The following is a 20,220-nucleotide window of genomic DNA, read 5'->3' as shown; positions in this document are numbered from 1 at the left end:
CAAAAGCAAGTGCAGTCACTGAAGGATATAGATTTTAACCTTTTACACAACTAAAAAGCAGAATATATAAAGCAGTGCTATATCACCACCTTCCTTAGCATACTGTCAGGCTCAGAACATTTTTTTTTCATCAAAAAAAGATTAATGTCCTTCTGAGTTGAGGATATATGTAATTTTTGGTTCCAAGTGACTGCCATTCAAACCAGGTGACATCTTAAATCATGAAATATGTGCTCACTGTCTTCTTCAAAAATCTACGATGGTCTCTGAGTCACTCTGTGACATTTGATTCCACTGAGGTCCTTTTTCTTTCTTTCTTTCTTTCTTTTTCTTTTTCTTTTTTCGTATTTTTAAAAATGTGTTATTCACTTTACATCCGGGATGTAGACCCATCCCTCCTCCCCGCCCAGTCCCCCTCCCTCCGTCTCTTCCTCTCCCCTTCCCTATTCCCCAGAAGAGGGGAGCAAACCAATTTCTTCTAAACCATAATAGTCCTTAGTAGACAGCTCAATTGTGCCCTCTACCACCTTTTTATATACTGCAGCTGGATGTCACATTTGTTATATGACTCACAAAGTCTTTTACAAATCTAAACATAAAGAAGCAGTGTACCCACAGTGCTGGTGGTGAAGCAACACAGACTCGATGCTGCATGATAGAAGGTGTCAATCAAGACTGTTTTCAACATAACCCCGAAATTATTGATAGCTAGATGGATAGGTAGATAGATAGATAGATAGATAGATAGATAGATGATAGATAGATAGATTGTTTAATATCAAATTTGAGAAACACCATGCAAAAACTCAATGTATCACAATTTTTTAAACTACCACTTGTGAGTAATAACTAACATTTTCTTGTTCCTAATATTTAATGTTTAAAGTGTATTACCTTGCTATAACATTGACTTTAAACTCACATATCATATGATGTCTGTATTTTTATTACTAACAAGACTGGAATGATTTTTTTGAGACTGAAGCTCACTTTTCTGCTAGAGATGATAATGTGATAAGATGTAAGTTGTAATGATGCATAGCCCCCAAGGTGTTAATTTTAGGGAAAATGTGAAGCATCTACCTTTGTAATCTAATCTGTCCCCAAATTTAGTGTTATGTATGTATGTCCCAACCTGATATTTCATGACAATATATACCACATGTACTGAAAACAGACTGCCTACTCTAAATTTAGAAATGGCCTTTTATGTTAATCGAGGACTTGTTTTGATTTTTGGTTGTTGTTGTTTTTTGTTTCCTTCCACTCTGTTTTGTTTTCTCTCAGTGCTGTAGTAAAATACCTGACAGCACAACTAAGAGAAGTATTTGTTTGGGTTTACAGCTGGAGGATATTGCTCCTTATGGAAGGAAAAGCAGATCTTGTGACAACTGGTGCTCAGCTTTCATCTCCCTTCTCATTTCGGAAAATGATAGGGAAGAAATGATTTTACCTATGTTGCAAAAAGAGTGTGAACATGCCAAAGTTGATGCTATCATCCTCTGACACCTACTCCATGTTCCACTATACTCCATAAGGAATACTTCTGTCATCCCAAGGCTACATGAAAATCATTTCCTTATCTCTCTTTGTCTTTGTAGAAAACTTTTTTCCCTGTTCTTTCTTGAAGCTTAATGTTCAAATTTTGGTTAAAACTGCTCTCTATCTTTAATTTTAGTCCTATATATAGACAGAAATCACTTGGTCTTTAGTGGGATAAAAAGGCACACACTCTTTGAATTATAAAGCACTATTTTGATGGTATCATTTAAACTATGAACAGATTTCAGCAAACTCTGCCTTGTAATAGAAGGTGTAAGCTGAACTTGACATTCTCTGATAGTAACAGATGACAAGACAAAATGTGAAAAATCACATTCTTGAGCTAAACTGTCTAAGAAAAAACACATGTAGAAAAAAATCATATTAACATGATTGATTTTCAGTACATTATAATATAAGAACAGAGAAGCTATTTAAATGAACTCTTTCAGAATAGCTGACATGTTCCAACCTGATAGATTATTACGTTATTTGTTGTTATCATGTCAAGGTTCTCAGTATCAATACTAATTTACAACTATTAGTAGTGATATCTAAAAAGTATTGTTTACTCATGCAAAGAAGTGACCCCACATATATGTGCATATATGCATATATGTGTATGTGCTCGTGCACAAGATATGCTGTATTCATTCAAACTATAAATCAAGCTACAAAGCAAATAGTGCCATTTCTTAGATATGTCACTCCCAGAGAATGATTAGTGCTCCAGCAAAAGCAATGAAATTAGACAGAAGCCAGGAAATCTACTATCAGAAATTTTGTTCCTTATTAGCATATTGTTGAAAACTTCAGAACAAGTACTTTGTGGATAGCTGCAGAAGGTCTCAATGTGAAATAAACTTACATGTAACAACATTAATCCAATTTTTGAAAAATAAATAATAATCTGAAGAAGTTCATTAATGTTTTCTATTTAGATCTATATATCCTGTTTAAGAAACAGCAGAAATTTTACATGCGTCACTTTTAACCTGACTTTAAAGATAAGAAAGTGGCTGTTGAGTCTAGCTTGATCTTCATTTTCTAGAAGAGTCTGAAAAAAAAAATCCAGCTGGACAGACAGAGATGGACTTCAAGTCTAGTGGACTTTTCAAGGTGACATGGGGACAACTGTGCCTCCCTAGTCCATATGCCTAAAGAACTCTAGATTTGGGCAAAACCTGACGAGGCATCTCCGGAAATAAAGGCAGAGGCAAAGGGAAATCTAGAGAGAAGCTTGAGAGCCCTGCGCAGTTCACTCCTTGTCTCCTACTTAGATCTGGGCTCTCTGAAATGTTCCAAATGGCCAGCACATGCGGAGTGTCTCCTTTAGCCTATGGTCCCGTAGCAGATACACACATCTATGAGTTTGTCACATGGCCCCTGTTGTAGATCACTTATCAGCTGCTCTGACATTGACTATAGGGAACTGTATGAAGAGGTTAGATGTAGACATATTTCTATGAGCAAATTAAATAATAAGTCTTGGACATTGGAACAAGTAGAAACCGAGAAATAAGAAATGGAAGTTTCTCAACATACAGCACTTTTAAATCTATAAACTATAAGTATTTCTATCTTTTCACACATCTCACAATCAGTTATTGGCAATTTCAAATGTACTACTCTGATATCCAAAACAAACTTTGACCTTTTAGATAGATCACACAAACAAAAAATGTGGAACCGATCCCAACCAGCTATATAAACAAACTACAAAAGAAATGTTTAAAAATGGTTACAGTCACAATTCATAACACTTTAATACATGATCAATATGACATATGGAATCTTACTTCTATTATTTAAGAAAATTAAATTTTGCCTTGTTGAGATTCCACCCCACAAACCTTAATAATCATTTTCCACTTAGCTCTATGTATTGTTCAGTTTTACATGGTTTACTTTTACCATAAATATGACTTTAAATGACTTTCCTACTAACAAAATGTATTGTTGTTTAAATATTAATTTAAAAATAGTAATATATGACATGCTATGTAAATTAATAAATTATTATTATCATGAACTATAATGTAGTTCAAGTTTCATAATAAAAATGGATGTATTCATAAATTAAACCCCAGAATCATGAAGATCTCTGATTCCTAATAATGGCTTTAAGAATAAAATTATTTTGAGTGTGGGAATTAAACAATTTCTTGCTAATAATTTAGCTGCTTCTGACCAATGAATACCTCAGCCTTAGACTGTTATCCAATGATAGTAGTTTTGACTTTCAGTTAGTATTAGTCATGCTATGCCTTGTAACATGGTGACTTATACTATTATCACTTCAAGGATATAAAGAGACATTAGTAATGAATATCCACTGACAAATTAAGCAGGGGATCTATCCATAGTACCACCTTTGATAGTATCTGTTCCTTGAATTAATAGATACTCTATTTGCTTTTTGAAAATCTCAACAACAAAAATCCCTTTATCATTGGCTTCATAAGAATGTCAAATTTTTCTACCGTACATTCTGAAAGTAGAACCCTCTAAATGTTTGTTTCCTTAAAAATCAGACAGGAAAGTGTTAACACGAATATCTCTTATAGGAGAAAAAATAAATATAAACTTTTTTTATCCTCAAATCATGCAGATAAAAAGTAATGGAGATCATAAATTTAGTTTTGCAATGAATAAAACATGGTAATCTTAGTTGACAACATAAAAGGCATATTTCCAAAGCTTTGATCCAACTTCATAACTTAGAGTATTTACTAGAAAAAAATCAGGATCCTATTAGCCTCAAGCATGATTGATAGTATTGCTCTCTTTATTTTTAAATATTGTCCTTAAGAGTGAGTGGAATAAAGTCTTCTCATTGTGTATGTTTTGCAACCAAAACTAAAGAGTTCAATATAAATGCCTCTCCTGTGAAAGAAGTGGTGAAATAGTCCTCCTTTTAGCATTTCCTATTAGAAAGAATTATCTAATAAATATTCATCAGGCATAAACACAAGTCAGAAAATGTCCCATTATCTTAGATCCTGAATAAAATATTTATTTCACTATCAGCTACTTATATGATTAATATATAATATATTAATATATTTTATATATTGTTAATATATAAATAATATATAATTGATACATATATATTAAGAATTCTAGAAACCTACCAAAAAAGTGCTAAAGAGTTTACAAAGCTATTGGAAATAATAGAAAGTCTGAGACATAATCTCCTATAAATCATTAGAAAATTCCCTTTGTGTTAAGTAAGCTCACTGAGGTCTCAGAGGGCACATGACTCTTTCATCTGTCAGCTAAATCTTTGCATTGTACAATAAACATGACAGGGATAACTTAAATACTCTAAAATAGGGAGAGTGGCTCTACAAACAACTCTTCACATAAACCTTGAGAGATGAAAAGAGATATTTGAAATTCAATATGAAATAATTTTATAAAAGTATCTCAACCTCTTTCAGGTAACAGTATCTGGTTGAACTGACTGAGGGATTCCAATATGAAGTAATGCAGTGTAACCTATATCTAGCCTCAGAAAACAAACCTAATAATCATCAAAACATTGATGTCATTCAATCCTGTAAAGGTGAGTTAAGAGCTTCCCATAGTAGGCAGCTATCCACCCAGGCTCAAATTCCCATAGGAAGCAGGATGCTAGCCAGCACTTACTCTAACTGCCTCTGCCTCATCCCCTCCCACCAAGCAACAGCCCCTTCTGTATATAGCATTATAAACAGCAGCTCAGCTGGCTATTTTCATTCCTTCAGTCCTTGAACTAATTAATCATTCCTTCATTTCAACTAAATTATCTCGATTTAAGTATTAGTGCAGAATCCATAATGACAGCCAGTTCTAAAAGTTCAAATTTTCCACGAAGAAAAGTCTGCCCCTTCAGCTTCTTTCCATTGCTATTTTTATGTAGAAATTCAGACTGTGTGCTTGAAAGGGTTAACCGCTTTTGTGTGTGTGTGGTTTCTTTGAAACATATCCCTACTTAGCATCTGCAAACTTTCTAATTCCTGTGATGATGGCTCTTACTTTTTCAAATGCATTACTTCTACCCCATTATATGGAATCCAAAGGACAGTCCATGGAAGACTTTGCCTCCACACATGGCACTTATTATGAACACTTTACTTATAAATTGTTTCCATGAAACATATTCAAACAGTGTGCAACAGGTCCAGCTATTATGTATACACAGGCTCCTAACACCACAACAGGAACAAGAACCTGTTCATGGCAACAACACAAGAACCACACCAACCCTTGCTGTTTCAAGCATAATTTTTTTTGAAATATATGAAGCCATCCCTGGTACATAACCAAGAGAAGTTTGTATTACCCAGACCCTCCCACAGACTCAACCTTAAATGTAATGCTAGGTTAAGGAACTGTGTAACAGCCCAGGTATGCATGCCTTGACTGATATATTGCACATGAGTGGCTTTAGTGCTCAGTGGATGACAGGAAGAGCACTTTTGCAAAGGTCTGGCAAGTCCTTATGCATAAGTTCCTTACTGTTTTTGCTGTCTGTTCCCAAACCCATCACAGTAAAACCAATGACAATCTAAGATGTCTAGGCTTTGTCATGCCAGTGTGAAATCGAACTTAACAACACACCTCCGAACTATTAGACAGTGCCACGTTGATTTCCAGTCCCCTGGGAGGGCAGCGAGTAGGCACTTAGAGAGGGGATGGATTTCATGTGCTCTGTACAGTTAGATCTAGTTACAGTGTATTAAGTTATGTCTAATAGAAAGACACTGTCTGCTCGAGTGTTTTATCACAAAGTGGTGTTATTAAGCCCATCAAGTATTCCCCTGCTCTCCTTGGGTTCTTTGATTTTACCTCCCTTTGTTAGGTACAGACCACAAGGAAAAATATAGCAGGAACAATACCCAGGCGGCAGATGATGCCAACCAACAATCTTGTTTCCCTTGCAGTGTATCCAGCATGAAGTCCAGCTTTCTTATAGCTACATGTTTGCTCTAGATTGAACATTGCCTCTTCCCTGGCTAAGCAGCACCAGCATGCTACAATGTGTCTTTGAGTGTGCAGCATCGTGCTTTGTGCAGCTGGGGATAACGGATTGCCAGTCTTCAGGCATCCATCACCTACAACACTGGCAAAACTCAACAAGGGTTTCGGTGGCTAGCTGGCAAGGAAAACAATGTGCTCTAAGCTACAAAGATCCAAGGAGTGAAGGAAAGGTTCCAGGGAGCAGCCAGGCAAAGGGAGAGGAAGGAAGCCTTGTACTCTTACCTCCACATTGAAATAAGGCTCCGTTCTGCAGACTGTAGCACATAAAATCCAAAGCAGGGTTTGCAAGAAAAACACCCCCGAACGATGCACGAAATCCAACCTTTTTCCAGTGCTGAATGCGAATAAGATCATAGTGAACTGTGCCTCAACGAATGGACGAGCTCCCCTGCCTTTTCTCCCCTTTCCCAATACCCACTGCTTCGTTTCCTTTAAAAGAAAAAAGAAAAAAAGAAAAAAGAAAAAAAAAAAAGTCCTAGGGTGGGTAGAGCTCGCAGGTTCACCAACCAGTTCAGGGGAGGAGATTAGCGCCAGGCTAGGCAGCCAGGGAGGAAAGGAGGAAAGGCAGGGTCAGCAGCGGCAAGTGTTCACCATCCTCACCCGGCCGTCGCCCGGAACGTGGCGCCCAAGTTCACCCGCGATTCCGATTCCCAGCGCCGCCAAGTCGCAGCCGCCGCCTCCAACCCGTGCGTCCTCCGCCTTCTCCACCTCCTACGCCCGCCGCTGGTGCCCCCAGTTTCTGCGGGAAGGGCCTCAGCTGCTCCCAGCTCACTGCTTCTGCTGCTCCTTCCCTCCTCTCCGCTCCCCTCCAGAATGTTCATCCGTAATCTACATAACTCCTCCTTCCCGGGGTCTGCCGGGCTCTTGGGGGCCCCCGCGCGCGCTCACACTCACAGCACATACGCGCGCGCACGTTAGCTTCTAGACACGCACACACACACACACACACACACACACACACACACACACACACACACACACACACACACACACACACACACACACACACACACACACTCAAGCACACTAACACAGGGGCACACACAGCCCAAAACACACGCAGGCGCGCTTCTTAAAGGAGAAGGCTGGTAAAGGCTGCCTCTTGGATACAGTATGGCTATGGTGCACTGGATTAGATACCAGGCCCTTGCTAAAGGCTCCAGTTGGTGACATACTCTCTTTCCTTATTACCTGCCCCCATCCAGAAGTCTGATAACTACCAGGAGAATCCATTCCTACATCTCTCCCGCCCCCTGCTCTCTCATCTGAAAACAAGAGCGCCCCTCCCCAACTAGGGCTTGGGTGGAGCTTGCGCTGTAGATTTGGGTGGAAGCTGAGGAGCTGCTGCCTAGGCCTGCTCTTGAAGAATATTCAGCATCTTAGTTAGAGAGATTCAAAGAGATCCCTAGCGCTGAAAATCAGAACAACACCCAGGTTCCCGTGTGTTGCTTTGTGGCTGTGTCGTGGGTCAGTTACCAGGGCTAAGTTTGTAAGATGGGGATGGCAAATACCTGCCATCAAAAACTTTATGAGGGTCCCCTAATTCTGTGACCTGGAGTCTCCCAGGCTCATTGTATTCTGCCTTACAGGCTCAGGAAATAGGCACAGGTTTTAGTAGACCAGTCAAACCCAGGATGCACATGAAATGGCCTTCTTTAAATGAGTGGTGAATACATTGGTGTAAATGCTGATATTTAACCCATCTGAGAAAAGAGGTGGCAGCATTGAAGAGGAGGCAGCTGTGGAACAAGACTGAGAGCTGAGGAAACGGGGAGCACCACCACCCCCAGTTGGGGGACTGAAAGGCTGACAAGTGCAGGAGGAAGATACTAGAAGCAGATCAGAAGAGGGTGGGGGTCTGAAAGGAGCCTAGAGCCCAGAGACCATGTCAAGATGGAAAACAGGGCGGAGGAACTTCAGAAAAGGCTGCAACAGTGGAGCTGAACAGAGGCAATGTGAGGCAATGGACAGGGGTGGCAGCAACTATCAGCCCTTGGCAGGCGACTTTTGGCAGAGGAGAGAGGGGGAAGGGAGCAAGGCAGGCATCAGTCTGGGAGCAAGGCTGCCAGTAGAGGGGAAGAGGAGCCTACAGGAGAGCAAAGCAGCCATAGCAAGGGAGAGCAGTGTTCCAGGTACCTGACAGCTGCCTTGGCAAAATGGAAGAGAGAACTGACAAGATGTATTTCATGGTCAGTCAGTAAAGCGAGAAGCAGAACACAAGAGGTCACATTTAGTAAACAGATGGAAAATGTCGAAAAAAATAGCTTGCCAAGCATTGTATTGGACAATAATTTGTAGTGGAAACCTTGCAGGTGGAGGAGGGGCTGAAGACTAGAAGTTTGTTACTGCTTTGTTAAAAATTATGAAACATATGCCCAGCACCTGAGTTGAGACCCAGAGAGCCCGTTCTGATAATCTGCCGTGTGTGTGTGTGTGTCTGTGTGTGTGTGTGTGTGTGTGTGTGTGTGTGTGTGTATGCGTGTGTGTGTCATTAGGACATATTAAGAAGCTACCTTGCATGGTACAGTCAGTTAAATTTTGCAGAATGTTTCCAGTTACAGTATTTCATTTAATTTTCACCTCACCCTTGATGTGTAAATTGCTGGAACATGCTAGCTATGAATCAAGCTAAAAAAGAAAATCCTCTAACTCCAAGTTCACAAAGACCCTTCCAAGGAATTAAAGTAGAGGGGGGTGCCTGATGTTCGCCTTTGCCATTTGAATGACATGACATGAACACACATACACACACACACACACTTATTTTATGTGCCCATTGTATCTTATAAGAAACACCATTAGAGAGCAAATTAGATGACAAAAGTTTAAAAGTATTTCTTAGTCATCTAGATGCTGTTGGAAAAACGGAAACTTGTCTACAAACCCTATTTGAGGAAAGGGTTCTAAATTGTGAAGGCCTTGCTAAATGAGCCAGAATATGAGAGGTGGAAGAAAGGGTGGAGTTTGTCCTGTGATGGGGAAGGAGGCTTTTCTCTAAAGAAACATGGAAAAGAGAGAGGTGAATATTTCTGTGTGGACACATGTGAACCTGGGTTTGCAATCATATATTAAAGCAATTAAATAACAATAAGTACATAGGAAGATAAGGGTATCTTTAAATTTTTCATAGGAGTATCCATGGGAACAAATTGGTTATAAAAATATTATAAGACAAAATTTCAAAAGCAATCAAATTAAAAAGGCTGAAGAAATGGGATGAGCTCAGAATCTTATGCTTTCAAATAATAATCTTTAGGAAAAAAACAAATATTCAAAGTAGGAAATAATAAATTTATGAACAGTAAAAATAATAAACAGTGAAATTATTTACAAACATGTATTAATCTGAATAATAAACATTTCTCAGTAAAGGATGAATGAAAATGTCTTTTAGTTTCTGGAAACAATAAACAAAGAAGATACCATCTCATTTCAATAATGGAACTCAGCATATACTGTTCCATAACAGAGATATTATCACAACACTGTAAGAATCAAGGTACTTATATATTGAAAGATACTTTACAGGATATTACAATAAGCAGCTGATCCCTGCCTTCCAAGCTCTTTGGGAAAAAAAAAAAAAAAACACTCACAAAGTAAATTATTCTCAAAGAATCTTGGAAATTATATAAAAATTTATTAGGAAGATAAGAAAAGACTTTTCAGACCTGTTGTGCAGTGAAGCAATGAATATGCATGCAGTCATCTGTAGGAGTACAGACATTGTGTAGAGGGTAAAGGCTGGAGCATGTTTAAACAATCAAGGTTAGAGGTCAGTGGAATGAGGAACAAGGGAAAACAATGCATGTCAGATTCAGCCTTATGCTTTACCCAGAAGAAGTTCTTAGAAAGAGGTTATGGAGTGTTGCAGTTAATTTACAAGTATATCCTAATAATGTTTTTTATTAGGCCTATAATTGTTATTATGGCAGTATTTACTAACCTGATAGCAATCACTCAAGACACAGACACCTGTTGTATTTTAAAGCAGCTTTAGTTAACCTGGGGAAGGGCAGATATTAATCCCCTAAACTACTTCCCATAGTGGGGCAGGTATGGGATATCTGCCCCAGTCCCATGTCATCTGCTTCTAATAATTTTTATTATCAAGCTACCTCTCGTTCATAAATACAAATACTAGCTAATTATCACCATCTGGGCCAAGTCTCCATCCACATCCATGCAGGCCTTGTGCTTCTCCTCCACCTAACCCACTGCGCACCCTTCCTCTTCCTCACCTCTCCTCTCCTCCGGTCCTCCTTGTTTCTGCAAGCCCTGGAATCTTAGCTGACTATCCCATTTGCCTTGCCCAGGTGTGATAGCCTTTTATTGATCAAACAGGATAGGCTCTCAGGCAAGGTACGGGGTGGGCCATGGAGACAGCAGCCAAGAATTAGCATGACAATACATCAGATCAACATCCAACAAAGGAGTTTATTCTTCCTTTGTGTAGTTTGTGAGCTATAGAAACTTTACCTTCTCAGAGCTCTTTTATCTTGTACCTCCTAAAGTTTCTTTGCAGACATTTCTTCATGCTTCCCTAATAAGTATTGTATATTAATACTGGTGTGGATACAGCTGAAGACCTACAGATAGGTACTCAATTGTATGGTCATGGGTTTGTCATTCCATTTCTAACCTATTGGATGTGTTTCCTTTTAAGGCTCAGGGATATATGTTGGTGGTGTTCTCTGAGAGGATATTAACCTGTCTAAAGTAAATTAAAATACTTACTATCATCCTTCCCTCTAGGATATTAATGAAGTCTTTCTTCGCAATTCCTGTCTCTTGCTTTGTGTGCTTTTCATCATATGCCTTCCCTCTATAGAAATTTCAGAAAACTAATGTTCTCATAATTATCTGTGACTAAAGAAAACAGAGGAGAGAAAACTAAATAAAAAGCCAAAAAGAAAGGGTAATTGTCACTGGCATGGGACAATGTCAAGTCAATAAAATGTCACATGGAAGATATGGAGACTAGAAAAGCAAATAATACCTATATCCTTCCAGAGAACAATGGCAGCTGGTTAAAACTAAACAATTAAATGATACTTTGGTGTATGATAGTGATTATAATGGTCTCCAAAAAATATAGAGAGTTAAATTATATTCTTTACAAGTACCATTGAACCAGATTTCTCAGACTACAGCCTTAAAAATGATATTTGTAGTGTGGGAAAGTACATCAACTGTTGTACTGTACCAGTGTATGTGCTTCCTTCCATTCTGGCAACAGTTAAGCCTGTAAAACTTTTAAATAATAATTAAAAATTTTCCAATGCATACCAAATTAGTGTCAAGCCCCTGGCATTCCATTACTATAGGGAGCATGCATATGCAGATCAGACCTTGTTATTTAAATTTGCTGTCGGCATGGAACTTTAAGGCTTGGGAGGTTGTCAGAAATGTGTACTTGTTATTCCACCAGCTCCATGGTTTCTCACAATCATGACAACACTGGGATGTCCTGTTCCAGAGTTTGCACACAGTAGAGGTCCTTAAACAGAACCCATGGCTGTAATATTAGTAAAGTTGCAAGATGATGCAGTAATACTTACAGTACTGAAATGATACTCATTTCCTCAGAAATATAACCACATAGGCTGAATTTATCTACATGGCTGATTACTTTGGGTAACACAGTATTCTTTGACAACACATCCTGGAGGAAAATGCTTTCTTACATGATAACATGATAATTAAGGAAAAATCAGAAGAGGACATCAGTGGACAAGATGTTTACTAGACAGAGAGAGAGAGAGAGAGAGAGAGAGAGAGAGAGAGAGAGAGAGAGAGAGAGAGAGAGAGAGAGAGAGGAATTGATATTGGATGCCCAGTACTCACATAAATGCCAGCACTTGGAAGTGGAGAGAGTGAACCCCTGGGGCTCACTACAAAGCCAATAAAGCTGAAAGGATGAGCTCCGGGTTCAGAGAGAGATCCTGTCTCCAAAAATAAGATGGAGAAACAAGGCAAGAAGACATTGCGGGTACCAGAGCTTTATATCTATGTGTCCTTGCATGAGGGAACAAACCACAAGACACACACACACACACACACACACACATGCACTTGCACATATATGGGCACATACAAACACACACACACACGGACATATATACACACATGCATACACACACACACACATATGAACACACATACAGAGAGAAAGAGAAAAGGAATAATAATTCTCTAGTTGTATCATTACCAGTGAAATAGCTATATTTTTTTCCATCTGCTTGATCTACTCTCTATTTTCTCCTCCACAATTGTGTGGTTTTTTTTTTCACATTTTTCTCACTTGCTCATTTTTAATTTTTTTCTCTATTAAACACTTATTAATCTCTATAACATACCAATTACTACGCATCTCAGAAGATAATTGTGAAATGAGTTCTGATAAACTAATTCAGATTTGTTATGTTCCTATGATTGATAGGAAGAAATTACTGAACTTTAAAATTGTTTTCATTTAGAATTACTGTTCAAATAAACATCTGAGAGTATCAAACATTTAAATAAAGAAAAAAAAGTTTAGCAAAGATAATCAAGTATCCTGTGATAGCCTCAGCTCCTCCAATTTCTTTTGATTTTGAAATGTTTGATGTTCAGAGGTCCACGCCAGCTCAGAAGTATGTGAAAGCATGCAGATTGGGGAAGTAAAGAGATATTGGACTTTATATCATTAGGTCACTGGAGGAATTTATGGTCTTTACTTGTACTGTGTCATCAAGACCAGAGCATTATTCTAGCAGTAGACGTACATATTTTCCTGTGACTTTAGCTTGACACATACCTAAATCTGTGGATGCTCAAATTCTAAATTGTACTCTTTGCCAAGAAAGAGGTTCTTCTCTCTTAAGATTTTGTCATAGACTTCCATTTGGGCTATTACACACAGGTCTGTTTCTTCCCACGTAAATCCAGTTCTTTGTTCTCAATTTTTTATCATCATTTTCACTTAAAACTCTGCATGTCCTCAGAGAAGCTCACCACTTTTGTTTATGCTGGCTTTGTTTGCTTGTTTGTTTTTATCTTCCTCATTTCAGCCTAGACTCACTAATTAACCAATATTTTAATATACCTTTGACTCTTATGTTTATTTACATCCATATGAACCAGAAGCCAGTAGCTGTGGTGTTATTTTGTCCATTGATTCAATATCATTCCTTTACCTTCACTGCAGTTAAGTGTTGACCCTGTAAATTCATGCTCTTTATAATTTATGTCTAATATCCACAACATCTCTACCACGTTGTATATCATATGTACTTTGTTTTTTTGTTTATTTGTTTTCAATTTCCTGCATGCCAATCTACTATGACCTCTCTTTAAATAACCTAGTTAAACCAGCTATACATTTTAAAATTGGAAAGTTATTTTTAAAGTCCTCTTCCTAAATGTATTAGCAATCATGAAAAGGTGGAAAATTGAGGCTTTCCAAAATTAAGCCATGTGAATAATTGGAAATGTGTGTATTTTGATTTCTATCATATTGCTTATGATTGCATATTACTTATAAACAATGTAAAATTATAAATGACTTTAGACATACAAATAAGTAAATACCATGAAAATAACAACTCAATTTAAGAGACAGTTACATTGGTGCTTTATTGGTGCTATGCAAATAACTGTGATAGTCTAAAGTTCAAGACTCTTCTTGATTATTAATTATGTCATGGTTTCATAATGATAATCTGGTAAAAAATGACAATCATAATGCAGTTGGTTGGTCCAATAGGGGAACTGAGAATCCCTTTAGATATTCATATAGGATTGGGAAATCTATTCTCTCTGAATTCATTGTCTTTATACAATGGGGTCCTATATACTTAAAGTAGTTGTGAGAATTACATGTCATATTTATGTGCAGAAGATTCAGGAAATTTGTCAATATGAAACATCAGAAGTAACTGTACCCTGTGTCCATCACCTAATATACATCTAGCGTGTGGGCAGAAAGGACTAACAGTGACTGGTTACTGTTTCACGTGAAGACATGTTGTTGAAGGAAACAGCTTCACTATTAAGTGGCAAACACAAAAATCAAAAAACACGATAAACCTTACTATTCAGCAAAAGAAAAGAAACTTTAAAGTGTCAGGTTTTAATATTTTATGGAAATAAAATTAGCTCCCTTTAAACTATTATAAACCATATTAGGTATATGTTTTATTAGTTCACAGGCAAAGAGAAGAAAATAGAAAACAGAATGGAAATTAGATTGACTTTCATTAAAAGTCATAAAATGACAATGAAAAACTGTAATATAAAACAAAAATATTCATTAAAGTAGGAGTATTGGATTGAAAGCTAAACTGGGGGAGTTCAGGAAACCTCTTATAATCTAATTTCCAACAATAATGAAAAAAGAAGCAAGTGAAATACCCTTTATTATATCTTTTAGAACAAAAATAAAAGTAAATTAATCCATATCAACACACTTAATATTCAAGAAGGATATAATAAAAAGAACAAAGAGCAGATAGTCTTAGTTCTAATGTGCATTTTCATTGCACACGTTAGCAGTCGGAAATTGTTTATTCCCCATTATCTTTAATTTCTTCTGCACTAGAACAGGAAAATTATTCTGTCCTTATTTCTAACTACTGTTAAACTCAAGATGGCAATGAAGGTAGTGTCCTCTACACCCTTCCTGATTCCTGTTTTTCCCTATGAGGAAGAGTGGCTGTTGTAATGTCTTAAAGCCTAGCAAAGAGTTACTCCTCACTTACAGCATCCCTCCAGGACGATCTCCTTATGTAACACAGTAGCTTTATGTTGCTCTTTTACTAGTTTTGTTACATTACCTGCCTCCACTTGCATTAAAGCTATGCTTTTCCAGTAGCTTCAGTTTTACAAAGTGGTGATTCATTCATGTTACGTTATATGAATATCTATGACCAAAACTCTGGAGGTATGTAAAAATATCCTTCTTCTTACAATATAGTAATAATCAACATGATACATAATTCACTTTGTAAGGCTTTGGTAGGGGGCAATAACTGATTCCAGAACTCACATAAAATATAGGCATGGTGGCACATGCTTGTAATCCCAGTCATAGCCAGTGGGAGGAGTTCTCTAAATAGCTAGTCTAAGAAGTTTCTAGATTGATCAGAGACCCTGTCTTAAACAAAAGGAGGAAGTGGCCTTAAAAACAATACCTAAACTTGACCTTTGATCCAGACAAATATATACACATATATGAATGAATACATGCACATACAAATAAAGTAGCAGTCATTTCAAATTACCTAAGATGTGAAACAAAGTTTTCAGGTAATTATAAATAATATAATTTGAATATAAGAACATAATTCAGTATCAGTAAATTATACGCTAGTAATGCAATTATTATTTATCTAATTTAATGAAATATGCAACCATTCTCAGGAATATTAAAACTTAATAGTCTTCTACAAAACTCCCAGGACTTAGCCTATTGTTTAGCTGTGGATATCTGAACCTGTTTCCATCAGCTTCTGGATGCCTCTCAGAAGACAGTTTTGGTAGCCTCCTGTCGGCAAGCATAGCAGAGCATCATTAATAGTGTCAGGAGTCGACTCTCTTGAATGAAGTAGGTCTGAGTTGGGACAGTAATTGGTTGGTCATTTCCTCAATATCTGCTCTATCTGTAGTATGCACAAAACCTTTGTGTTCAGTTCCTATAATTGTATCAATTGTATCACAAATTGAGAATCAGAGGCCAAGGAGATGAACACCCCCACCTTTGGACTTCCATGATGGAAGGAGAGAATCAACTACAGAAAGCTGTCTTCTTATCTCCACAAGTGTGCGTGCTCACAAACACACACACACACACACACACACACACAGACACATACACACACACAAATGTATAAATCAACACAGTAAGTAAATAAAAATGCAATGCAAATTTTAGAATGTGTTTAAAGTTATCCAGGGTGATATAGCAAGTTGAAGCTTAGCCTGGGATACCTGTCAAAATGATATTGTGTTAAAAGTAAAATAAAACAAAACAAAATGAAAATACCTCACTAATCTAAATAAAACTTGAAATATGTTTTAAATTGTTGCAAAATAGTTGCGTAAATATTCATACTCAGTGAAGAGTGGGGATTGACTTTCACATGAACTCTGGTATGTGATATTTGACCACGTCCCCTTGATGGGGAGGCCCGGTGACACTCAGGGGAAGGATAGCAGGCTACCAAGAGGAGACTTGATACCCTATGAGCATATACAGGGGAAGGAGTTCCCCCTCAGTCACAGTCATAGGGGAGGGGAGTAGGGTAAAAGTAAGAGGGAAGGAGGAATGGGAGGAAAGAAGGGATGGGATAACAATTGAGATGTAATATGAATGAATTAATAAATAAATTTTTGAAAAGAACAGAAATTTTAAAAAGAAAAAATATTCATACTCAAGCATTTTAACTGAAATGTCATTATATATTTTAAAATTGTTATTATCACAGTAGTCAAAGAATCAGAAAATGTTATCTGATTTGATTTAGAATCTTAGAATTTCCATAAGAGAGTAGAAAGTACTACAAATTACCCAACATGCAACTTAGTGTTAATACTGTCACATTTTAAAAAGTCAGTAACTAAAATATATGTACTTAATTATGGAGCTTCAGTATATCTATAAGGCAGATATATTTATCTTTGCCACATTTCAATATATGTCATATTTTAAAGTTGTTATTTTATTTATACTAAAATATATCTTACTTTTAAATAATCTTTTACAAATATTTTTATACAATATCAACTTGAAATATAGATAACAGAATTAGCTCTATATTGTGTCTATGAAAATATGCCAGGTTTCTAAATTTTCAGTTAAAGTAGGAGGAGCCCAAACTGTATTTGGCTGGAGAGACTCATCAGAAAGTGGAGAACTATTCACCTGTAGAGTAGAAAGGCTACAGGTGTTTTATTTTGTGCTTGTACTCAATGTAGGGAAAAACTCATTTCAAGTTTGAGGTAGTATAATAAAAATAGCACAGACCAGGTCACTGAAACAATAAACTTCTTTAACAGTCTGGAGGTTGTAAAGTTCAAGATTAAGAAACTAGCAGATGCACTGTCTGGCCAGAACTTCCCTCTTGCCTGCAGACAACCTCTGTAACTTTACACACAGACAGGAAGATAAATCATCTATGCTGAACCTCATCTCATAATGGTGCCAATCTCATCCATGAGGGCGTTATTCTGATAAGCTAATTACTTCACACCTACCTGCACACATCACTCCACAGTTAGGTTTTAACATGCAAATTGAAAAGCACAAACAATTAGCTTTATTATTGATAACTTGCTACCCTGCAACTTCTTCAGAATATCTAGAACTATACGAGGAAGAATATTCAGATGCATTTTTAAATTTATTATAATTTATTCACATGACATCCGGATTGTTATCCCCTCACTCTTATCTTCCAGTTCCCACCCTCCCTCTCTCTTCTGCTTTATTCCCCTCCCCCGGTGGGTGGGGGGAAAGGGCTCCTCCCCAACAGTCTGATGACAGTCTATCAGATCTCATCAGGGTAGCCTGCATGCCCTTCCTCTCTGTGCCCTCTAGGTCGCCCCGCCAAGGGGCAGTGATCAAATTGCAGGCACTAGAGTTCATGTCAGAGGCAGTACCCTCTCTCCCACCTCCTGACACACATGGGGAATGTCATGTCCTTCAGGTGAGTCTGAACAGGGGGTCTAGGTACTCTGTATGCATGGCCCTTGGTTGGTGCATCAGTTTATGCAGGGCCCCCTGGGTCCAGATACCCTGGCCGTGGTCGTCTTCCTGTGGAGCTCCAGACCACTTCAGGTCTTTCCAATGTCCCCTGCATCCACACTCTTCCATATATCTCTCAGCTCTCTGCTCAAAGTCGAGCTGCAAGTCCCAATATCTGTCCCAAAACCTGGCTGGGTGGAGTTTCTCAGAGAACTTTGATGTTGGGTTAATATTAACTTATAAGTGAATATATACCATGAATGTCTTTCTGGGTCTGGGTTACCTCACTCAGGATGATCTTTTCTAGTTCCATCCATTTGCCTTCCAATTTCAAGATTTCCTTGTTTTTGAAAGCTAAGTAGTATTCCACTGTGTAAATGTACCACAGTTTCTTTATCTATGCTTTAGTTGAGATATGATAGGTATTGATTTAAATTCAGAATTTTAGATGCTCCAAGATAGTAAACATGATTCCTTCAAGGCTCCAAATACAAATAGTCAAATTACTAAGAATGTAACATTTATATAATTCCTGACTGTTTCATAGTTCTTCTTTCTGTAAATAGTTTTTTGTATATATGTGTAATAGTAGAAATATATATGTAAAAATCTTTCATAAAAAAAGAAAAAAGTCTCATGGTTCTTAAAGTTTAGCACAAACTGAGGTCATCTCACAGAAGAATATATGCAATTAAAAGGATATTGAACATTAAAATATTGAGTTAATGTTCAGAGATTGTCCACTATTTAAGGTTTTCTAAAAGGCAAATGAGGCAGACAGCTTCTAAATGCTTTCATTTAGTGAAATAAATTAATAAATTTATTTAGTGAAATAAATAAATAAAATATTAGATATCATATGTTCTTAATACTCATACAAGAAAGAAAGATAAATATACTTTGCAAGTAAATACACATAGGTCTGTCAGTAAAAATGGCACACATGATAACACTAATCTTGAAGTGCAATGCCAAACCATTGCTACACATAACACTTAAGCACCATCACATAGCCTTTAATTATTGTTCTTCGTCATCAAGGGATTTACAAACAAAACAGAAAACATTTTTAAAGAAAAGACAATGTCCACTTGGTCCTAAAAAACTCTACATACTTCATAGCAAATTTTTTTGTTTTCTTGTTTTGGGGTTTTGTTTTGTTTTATTTTGTAGGTTTTTTTGAGACTGGGTTCCTCCTTGTAGCCTTGACTGTCCCGGACCTGCTTTGTAGATCAGGCTGGCCTCGATCTCACAGAAATCTGGTTGCCTCTGACTCCATGAGTGCTGAGACTAAAGGTGTGTGCCATCACACTCAGCGTTGGAAAAGCTTCTTAAATGTTCGGTTCTTTAGAATTCTGAATTTAAATTTCTCTTATAAACTGTGGTTTGAAGTTACAAAGACACCCCTCTGACACTATGTCCACACATAAGCATGAAATATTAACATTGGTTTCCAAGAGCATTCAGCTATTTTGAATCAGCTTGTGATTCTACATTTGGTCATAAAATGAAGAAACTGAAAATGGATAGTTAAAAATTTTTAACTAGTCCAATTTTAGTTATGGGTTTCAAATCTTCCTACAATGTCCTAATGTTTTTTTAAAAAATTGGATCTTTATGACCAATTTGTGGAACAGTAACACATGTGCAGAGGGCCTAAGTCAGTCTCCTAAAAGCTATTGGTTGGCAGTTCAGTCTCTGTGAGCCCCGGTAGACTCAGGTTAGTGGATTTTATAGGTTTTCTTGTGGACTTCTTGACCACTGCGGCTCTTACAATCATTCCCTCTGCCTTCACCAGGATTCCCCAAGCTTTGCCTAATGTTTAGCTGTGGGTATCTGCATCTGTTTCCATCATTTGGTGGGTGAAACATCTCTGATGACAACTGGGCCATACACCATCTATGAGTATAACAGAAAGTGGGTAGGAA

The 20,220-nt window shown here is 37.4% G+C and overlaps 1 protein-coding gene across 1 annotated transcript in view; it reads right to left on the bottom strand.

The window, feature by feature from the left end:
• Nucleotides 1-7,020, bottom strand: part of Mmp16 (matrix metallopeptidase 16) — a 243,938-nt gene extending 236,918 nt beyond the window's left edge. The window contains exon 1 of the mRNA XM_051160589.1: nucleotides 6,790-7,020. Coding sequence (XP_051016546.1) covers nucleotides 6,790-6,921 — 132 coding nt within the window. The 5' untranslated portion in view covers nucleotides 6,922-7,020. The remainder of the gene's footprint in view (nucleotides 1-6,789) is intronic.
• Nucleotides 7,021-20,220: the final 13,200 nt, after the last annotated feature.

The sequence above is a fragment of the Acomys russatus genome, chromosome 2 (genome assembly GCF_903995435.1).
Source record: "Acomys russatus chromosome 2, mAcoRus1.1, whole genome shotgun sequence".
NCBI lineage: Eukaryota > Metazoa > Chordata > Mammalia > Rodentia > Muridae > Acomys > Acomys russatus.
The sequence above is the reverse complement of the archived record's forward strand: the minus strand, read 5'-3'. Positions and strand labels throughout refer to the sequence as shown.